The sequence below is a fragment of the Malurus melanocephalus genome, unplaced genomic scaffold (assembly GCF_030028575.1).
Source record: "Malurus melanocephalus ecotype Western Australia unplaced genomic scaffold, MMel_1.1 scaffold_411, whole genome shotgun sequence".
Classification (NCBI taxonomy): Eukaryota; Metazoa; Chordata; class Aves; order Passeriformes; family Maluridae; genus Malurus; species Malurus melanocephalus.
Genome location: NW_026623643.1, coordinates 327,392 through 335,551, shown reverse-complemented (window position 1 = coordinate 335,551; position 8,160 = coordinate 327,392). Strand labels below are relative to the sequence as shown.

The window sequence follows — 8,160 nt, the reverse complement described above, 5'->3', positions numbered from 1 at the left end:
CCCCCCCCCCCCACGCGCACGCGCACGCGCCGCCGGGTCCTGTCCGCTCCAAAGCCGCTCGCCCGGGGCTGGGCGGGGACGCACAAAATGGCGCGGGCGGCACCGCGCACCCCTGCCAGGACCGCGCCCCAGCTGCTGCGTCACGTCCGGCGCGCGGCGATGGCGGGGAGCGCTCGGGCGGCGCGATGGAGGGAGCGCGGTCGGGCAGCGGCACCGCGCACGTCAGCTTCGTGTGCCAGCGCTGCTGCCAGCCGCTCAAGCTCGACACCTCCTTCAAAGTGCTTGACCGCCTCACTATCCAGGAGCTCACCGGTASCGGGGCGCGGCGGGCTGGGGGGGACGGCGCTGGGGTGTGGGCCCAGGCCTGGGCCCGGCTGACGCCTTCTCCCTCACAGCTCCGCTGGTGACCGCCCCCCCTGCCAGGCCCGGGGACCTGCACGAAGAGGACAGCGCCCTGACGGAGGTGCGGTGAGACCGGCTGCGGTGGGGAGCAGCAGCAGCTCCCCGGGGGCTGCCGGTAACGATGGTTCCTTGCCCTCAGGAAGCCTTCGCGGAGAACCGGCAGGATGGCGTATCCAGGAGGTTCATCCCGCCCGCCAGGTACGGCCGCCGCAGCTCGGAACCTGAGAAAGCTCCCCCCATACAGGGATCACTGTAACCCCTTGGAGTTTCCCTTGCGGGATCCCTGTGGCCCTCTTTGGCAGTTTGAACAYTGTCCTTGGGGCACTGCTGCTTAGCTGTGGGTCAGCACAAACCCAACAGAGCCCACAAAACACACGCTGTCCTATCCTCCTGCTCTCCCTTTTCCATGACCCAGCCCCAGGTTCAGGTGTGGTGCTTGATCTGCCTCCCCACGGCCCTTAGCACTCATCCGAGTAACATTTTTTTCCAAGAATGATGTCAACAGAAAGCGCCAACAGTTTCACCCTGATCGGAGAGGCATCGGATGGTGGCACSATGGAAAACCTCAGCCGGAGACTGAAGGCAAGTGGGTCACGAGCTGGTAAACTCAGATCCTGGGGAATGGAGCATCAGTTTTTCTTGATGCTCTGCAAAACTAAACTGCAAAGTTTCCCACAGTATTTGCCTTCCGGGGGTTTGGTTGGTGAGTAGTTTGGTAAAGAGAGATTATTTTAACCAATATTTGACCTGCCAAGGAAACTTCTGCAAACTGAAGCTGCTGAAAGGCAGTAGGCAGCTGCCTGTGGTTTCACTTGCACTAATGTGAGCTCTTCCTCCAGGTCACTGGCGACCTGTTTGACATCATGTCAGGGCAGACGGACGTGGATCACCCACTGTGTGAGGAATGCACGGACACTCTGCTGGACCAGCTGGACACACAGCTCAACATCACGGAGAACGAGTGCCAGAACTACAAGTGAGTGATCCAGAGATGACCCAAGAGAGAGCTGCTGTGGTTCGAAGCACGATCAGCACAGAGAGAAGTGGCAGTGCAGGACTTACCAGGATCCCTGTTTTGGTAATCCTGTTGTTCTCCTTTAGGAGATGTCTGGAGATACTGGAACAAATGAACGAGGATGATAAGGAGAAGCTGCAGACAGAGCTGAAAGAGCTGGCACTGGAGGAAGAGCAGCTGATTCAGGAGCTGGAGGATGTTGAGAAGAACCGCAAGATTGTGGCTGAGGACTTTGAGAAAGTCAGGGCAGAGGCTGAGCGGCTGGAACAGGAGGAGGCTCAGTGAGTGAATTTGTGGTGGGGGTTAGAGGCAGCAGATAAATGAGATTGTACCATCAGAAACCTGCAAATGTGCCCAAACACCTGTGGTTCATTCTTTGCAAAAGAAAAGGTGGCCAGATCAAACCAACTCATGGAGCTGTCACTGATTCAGAAGTTGGCACTCAGCTTCTTGCTTTTGCTTTTGCTCAAAGGTATCAGAAGGAATACTGTGAGTTCAAGAGGCAACAGCTGGAGCTRGATGATGAGCTGAAAAGTGTGGACAACCAAATGCGCTATGCCCAGATGCAGCTGGATAAATTAAAGAAAACCAACGTGTTCAACGCAACCTTTCACATCTGGTAAYGTAGACACTGCAATATSATATMTATTKTYTTGRAATCTKCAGYGTGAKGCTGTTTAAGTCACTGCATTCAACAGGAAAGGTGTAARGCAGCTCACAGTTACCTCYCAGCARAGCAATGRATGCCTTYCCCTAGGAGWGGCAGCTGAGTAAGGTGTGCCAGGCCGTGGGACTGGGAAATGGTTCTTTCACCAGCCCTGGTAACACACTGGRAACCCCTGTGCCAGCCAGCAGTGACACTGGCATTTGGCTTCACAAAGCAGGTAGCTTAGAGGGGCTGGCTAGGGGTTTTTGTTGTGTTTTTATGACAGGAAGAGAACAAGTGTTTGGTATTTACAGAGGCTTGTTAAGAATAGGTGCAAACTCTCCATGTGTGTGCTGGCACTGTGTGTGCTGTGCTGTTGGGACACAGCCCCTGTTTGGTTATCAGGCCAGGAGCTGTTCCTGAGTTGTTCCCAGCCCAGCACACTTATTTATAATTCTCCTTATCACAGGCACAGCGGGCAGTTTGGCACAATAAATAACTTCAGGCTTGGCCGTCTCCCCAGCGTTCCTGTGGAATGGAACGAGATCAACGCTGCCTGGGGGCAGACYGTGCTGCTGCTGCATGCCCTGGCCAACAAAATGGGCCTGACGTTTCAGAGGTACATSAAATACCACACACACTTCACTGACAGCCCAGAGAAAGACATGCAGACTCGGATGCCTGTGAATTCTGTCTCTTTTTTTCAGATAYCGTCTTGTCCCCTATGGCAACCACTCGTATCTGGAGTCCCTCACGGATAAATCCAAGGTAAGAGATCCCACACAAACCATGGGACATTGATCTTGAGCCCTGGTCATGCAGGGGATGCAGGAAACAAGCTTGGTCTCTATGAATATGGAGTCCCGTGTTCATATGGGTCTGCCCCAGCTCCTCCAGCATGTAACATCTCACTCCACATCCTGTGGAGCCACTGGTGCTGCCAGCCAGTGGTGTTCGAAGTGACAGCACTGTTGAATGACACATCTGGCCAGAGGCAGATGGCATGCTTTGGGGTGATTGGCAGGTAGATGGCATGATTTGGGATTGCTGGAAGTTGGGAACATGCACCYCCACATGGTGGGCACATGCACAAAAACAGTGGCACTCGCTCTGTGCCACAAACCATTTCTCAGCATCCCATGATACATTTAAACTTCACACGAGGTTAAAAAGCTGCAGTAATAATGTAAAAAACAGGTGCTTGGGGTGCCTGATACAAACCTCTTTTCCAGGAGCTCCCCCTGTACTGCTCTGGAGGCTTGAGGTTCTTCTGGGACAATAAATTTGATCATGCCATGGTGGCATTCCTGGACTGTGTGCAGCAGTTTAAAGAGGAAGTGGAAAAAGGTGAAACACGGTTTTGTTTGCCTTACAGGTGAGTGTTGCCACATAACTGTCAAATTAATCCCTGTATGCTGCTTCTAGCACTGCTTGCTGTTTCAGTCCTGGCTTTCAGAAACCATCTGGAATTCTTTATGGTGTGTGTTTGCTAGTTTAATTGAAATTGAAAGCCAGCCCCTTGGGTGAACTCCTGAGGCTTGCTCGATTCTCTTTAAAAACAAAGTATTCTGACAGGATAGTATGAATGTCAGATTTAAAATTTGGTGCTTAATGTCATGCTGAGATTAAACATTTTCAGTAGGAATGTACTAATTAAACCTCGTGTGTGATACAGGATGGACGTGGAGAAAGGAAAGATTGAAGACACAGGTGGCAGTGGAGGCTCTTACTCAATTAAAACACAATTTAACTCTGAAGAGCAATGGACAAAAGCACTAAAATTTATGTTAACTAACCTGAAATGGGGCCTTGCCTGGGTCTCATCCCAATTCTATAACAAGTAACTGGTCAGAACTTGGCCTGGCAGCTGTGGAGTGTCTGCGTTGTGTCAGAGAAAGGCAAATTAAGATGTCTTTTAATATTAACCAGTACAAAATGTTTACGATACCAAAAAATCCACAAGACACTTTATTTCAAATACCATTATTACATGTAGTTTATAGAAAAGCAATATGCAAAGTTGTATTGTTGAGTTGAACAGAATAAAACACAGTTATTAAACGGATGCTAAGCTGGTACTTTTGGAGTTTATGGCCACGCACGCAAATCATTGTCAACCTTCAGAAAACCTGTGAGTTTGACACTGCTCTGTTACAGCTAACAGAAGGCWGGAAAAGCAAAACCTTACAAACACAGGGAAATAATGTTGAAAAACTCCCAGAACTCTGCTTGGTCATTGAAGAGTAACTGCAGTTTGAAATAAAGTATTTTCTAAGTCCTAGCAGCACTTCTTCCTGCTACAGAATTTAACAAGGTTTGATACTATTTAAAACCCTGTAATCTCTCGTGCAGTCCTGTGCAGGAACCGGCTGCAAAAGAAAACAATAAAAATAYTCCACACTTCAAGTGTTTTCAGCCAGCAGTGCCTCACACAGGCAACCCCCTGGCACTCAAAGGGCTGTGGTGACAGTCACAGCCCTGGCACAATTCTGTCCTCATCAAATGCTGCTCAGGGCTGGCTGTGCTAAGGCAAGAGCAAACGRGGTCCAAGTGCTGGCAGAGGGAACAGCACAGGCAGCTGAGACAGGGATTTTAGCAAAGCAGCAAGAGGAGACAGTGCAGCCCCATTTGTAATGTGGGKGTGAGAGCTGGTCCCAGCAATCCCCAGCACCAGGCATGGCAGCACCTTTCAAACACGACTGCTCTGAGGGATCTCTTTGGTTAAAGGGAACTTAGATTCCCAACTTAAAAGATGCAGCTCTTACACTAAAGCTTTTGGGGCATTTCTAAACACTATGGTGCTGTTGGGGCCCCCTTCAGAGCATGAGTGTGATGCCTATCATGATGAGCTTTGCTAATTAACACGTGACTGACAGGCTGTTCCAGAATCCCTGGTGCTCAGAACCACAGGTAACCCTGAGCTGTGCTGGGTGCCTGGGCAGTGTCACAGAGGAGGGACTGACTGTTGGCAGCAGTGTGACAGCTGCTGCTGCTGCTGCACCAGTGACTGGAGACTGGACCAACAAGGTGGTTCTATTTTTGAGGCAGAATTCTCTCCTTGGAAGATTTGGTTGCACAGTTCCCGTGGTGCTGTTTGGGTGTGGTGCTGCCAACTACACAGCTCAGCACAGCATAGGAGAACTCCAGAATACTTTGTTGAGTAATGCCAGTGATGGCATTTAAATGTTCCACAGTCTGAAAAAAAAAAAAAAAGATACAATACCTAAAGGCCATGGATTTACAGACTAACAAAAGGAACTGCTACATGGGCACATTTTACAAGGAGTTGTCTCATGAGATTGCTTCTCTACCTGCCAGTAAAACATTGCCTGGGGGGGTTTGTTCTGGCTGTGACGCACTGAAGGCAAGGACACACCAGCACAAGCTGCACACAGAACTGCCCCCTCTGACACAGGCCACATGATTTCTGCTAAAAACACAGAGGTGGCCCTTCCCCATGCCACTCCCAGTGCAGCCCCTCCTGTTTCCTTGCTGTGCTGAAACAGATAAACCACCTTGGCATTGMATTCCCGTAGAGCCAACATGTTCAGCAGCCACTGTACCTGCTCCCAGTGCCCGGGGCTCAGGATGAACACACCTGTACTGATGATTCCAACGGCCAAGAGCATGGAATCTTCCTTCACTGTTAAAAACTTGGCTCTGCAGAAGGAAAAGTTCAGGTTAGAATTCTGCTTCATAGCTCAAAAGCATCTGCTGCTGTAGTTACCAATGCCCAGGACATGTTGGTTTATTCAGACCAACCAAAGCCCAACACCACAGGCTGGAGCTGACAGTGCTGGACTTTGAAAACCAAGTGAAACACTTTCCTTTTCTGTGAAGCAGCTGTGGAGAAGCATGGTTGAATTGGTGTATTAAGAAATAACAATTAATGCCCCCCAAATTAGGGTTTTTTTTTTCTTAAACATGCCCCCAAAATGGCATAATAGGAATTATGCTACTATTTACTAGCTTTTTTTAAGGTTTTAATTTCAAAGGGTTGTTGTAAGGCATTGTCASGTAAGACCCTTACATCTGCAGTTTGCTTGGTGTGGAGTTTTCGATGGCAACCTTCAGCAAAGTGTCATAGATGGTCTCTCTGGTCAGGTAGCAGAAGTCCAGGAGCTGCACACACAGCTGGTGCAAGGGTTTCACAGGAAGCAAGCAGCCGTTGTATCCTGGCAGAGATCACACTGTAATCACATTGTAAGTCCCACGTTTTGGTCATTAAATTGAATTTGAAGTGTTAGGTGCCACAAGGGAGACACAGAATTCTGAGGAAAACTCTGAATGCCATAGAATCCCTCAGCCTCAAGAGAGTTTCACTCTGAAATTCGGGTTGTCAGACCTGGGCCAAGAAAATGGTGAGTGGCTGTAGAAAATGCAGCCTTGCACCAGKTTTGGGGGCTTTAAACTCTTCATATTTTACTGAATTAGTCATGACTGGCTGTCCCAACAACATTCATCACATTCTACAAAGGACAAACTTCTCATCTGAAAAGTGAAGCCCTGGACAAACTGAACAGTTGCYTGTGCAAAAATCTGTAATAGGAAATGTTTTGGTTCAGATCAGCAACAGTTCTATGACCCTACTAAAAAACCTCCTTCCCCTTGTCCCTGACTGATGCTCTCACCTAGAACCTCCAGAAGCAATTCCACGTAGGTCAGCGGAGTTGACACATTGATGTGGAAGTGCAGAGTGTTTAAAACAGCAAGCTCTGACTCCAGCAACTCCTGCTTAGTGTAGGAGTATTTTAAGGATTGCAGGAATTTTAAAGCTGTGTCACTGGTCACTCTCTGAAGAGGGAAAAAAGAAACAAAAGGTCTTCCAGGCAATAAGGCACTTGGTAGGAACAAAGTGTGCTATCACCTCTCTCCTGCTGAGCACGAGGCTGCAGCTCACCCATTTGTCCTTTGAACTGGCACAAGAAATTCTGCTCAGACCTTTCCCACAGCTTTCCTCRACTCAATAAACCATCCCCAGACAGGTGTGAGCCCCTGTAAACACAATTTTTGACAACCCCAAGATTTTTGTGCAATTTTTCTCCCCATCACTGGGAACATTTCYCGGCAAATCGTTACTGCCCTAAAGGGAACGTGACATCCTTGGCATTTCATTATCACTGCTGCCTTTCAAAAAGGAAATCTATTTTTAAGGGAGATGAATACACTGCAGAGTTAAGCACACTGCTAAAGCAAGGACAGGCTTACGCTGTAGTGCAGGGAGAGTTTGCTGGCGAGCTGAATGCACGACACGAGGCGCAGGACAAAGGTGTTGGCTATCTGATCCCTCACAGAGCTCCAGCTGTTCCCCTGCCCTTGGGCACGATCTTTAGAGTTCCCTCTGCTCTCACACATCTGTTCTACCTGCTTGATCATRAACCTACAAAACCCACAACTGCTCAGTTCTGTCTGCTGAGAAAAAGGAAGAAAGGCAATTGCACATATACTTAAGAGTAAACATAGAACTAATAATTTGGACTAAATGAATGAAGAGACAAAGCTCTTAACACACACATTAGCCATGTGTGATTTGGGTGAGGGGGGACAAAATGGGACAAGGAATGGGCAATAYAACCACATCAGARAATGGSAAATRTGCTGAGTGTTTAGGACTCTTATTACCTTTCAAGTAACTCCACTGCCTGGTACCTTGTCGACAGATCCAAGTGCCATTTTTCAGACAAAAGGAATATAAACTCTGCAAAAAGCACAGCCATCACTCATTTTAGTCTCCTGAAGCTCATTGTACAGCTGTCACCCACCCCAGGAGCTGCTGTCTCACCCACGATCCGTGTCTCTCTGAAGTACCCAGCCTGCTCCGGCAGCTCACTCAGGTACTGCTCATTCTCCGTGGCCAAGTGGATCAGCGTGTCCTCGATAATTTCAGGAGCAACCCCACTGAACACGGGGCCTGAGTCACGAGCGCGGGGGTCCAGTGGCACCTGAGACTCCATTTAGGGGGTCAGTGTAATGACAAGGATTCCAGCAGCACCAGGACAGGACAGGACAGGGCTCAGCACTCACTGCCGGCTGCTCTGACACACCACGGGGAGGGGATGGCACCTGGGTGTGCGAAGAGGGGCCCAGGGTGGGTGAT

At 49.3% G+C, this 8,160-nt stretch overlaps 2 protein-coding genes across 3 annotated transcripts; one reads left to right on the top strand and one right to left on the bottom strand.

Moving 5' to 3' along the window:
* The first annotated feature begins 136 nt into the window (after positions 1 to 136).
* Positions 137 to 4,145, top strand: BECN1 (beclin 1). Its single transcript, XM_057379522.1, has 11 exons — positions 137 to 312; positions 396 to 463; positions 542 to 600; positions 894 to 984; positions 1,242 to 1,378; positions 1,504 to 1,698; positions 1,890 to 2,036; positions 2,533 to 2,682; positions 2,771 to 2,831; positions 3,296 to 3,438; positions 3,739 to 4,145. Exons 1-11 carry the CDS (start codon positions 186 to 188, stop codon positions 3,905 to 3,907), a joined length of 1,347 nt encoding a protein of 448 aa, XP_057235505.1. The 5' UTR covers positions 137 to 185; the 3' UTR covers positions 3,908 to 4,145.
* A 108-nt stretch (positions 4,146 to 4,253) lies between these two features.
* CNTD1 (cyclin N-terminal domain containing 1) lies at positions 4,254 to 8,058 on the bottom strand. 2 transcript variants are annotated; one of them, XM_057379524.1, is made up of 7 exons: positions 7,846 to 8,058; positions 7,686 to 7,761; positions 7,272 to 7,443; positions 6,695 to 6,857; positions 6,094 to 6,238; positions 5,662 to 5,723; positions 4,254 to 5,258 (listed from the first exon to the last, which is right to left on the bottom strand). In XM_057379524.1, exons 1-7 carry the CDS (start codon positions 8,015 to 8,017, stop codon positions 5,008 to 5,010), a joined length of 1,041 nt encoding a protein of 346 aa, XP_057235507.1. In that variant the 5' UTR covers positions 8,018 to 8,058; the 3' UTR covers positions 4,254 to 5,007. The 2 variants fall into 2 exon arrangements, with proteins under 2 accessions (XP_057235507.1, XP_057235508.1); XM_057379525.1 differs by having other exon boundaries at positions 5,037 to 5,258; positions 5,627 to 5,723.
* Positions 8,059 to 8,160: the final 102 nt, after the last annotated feature.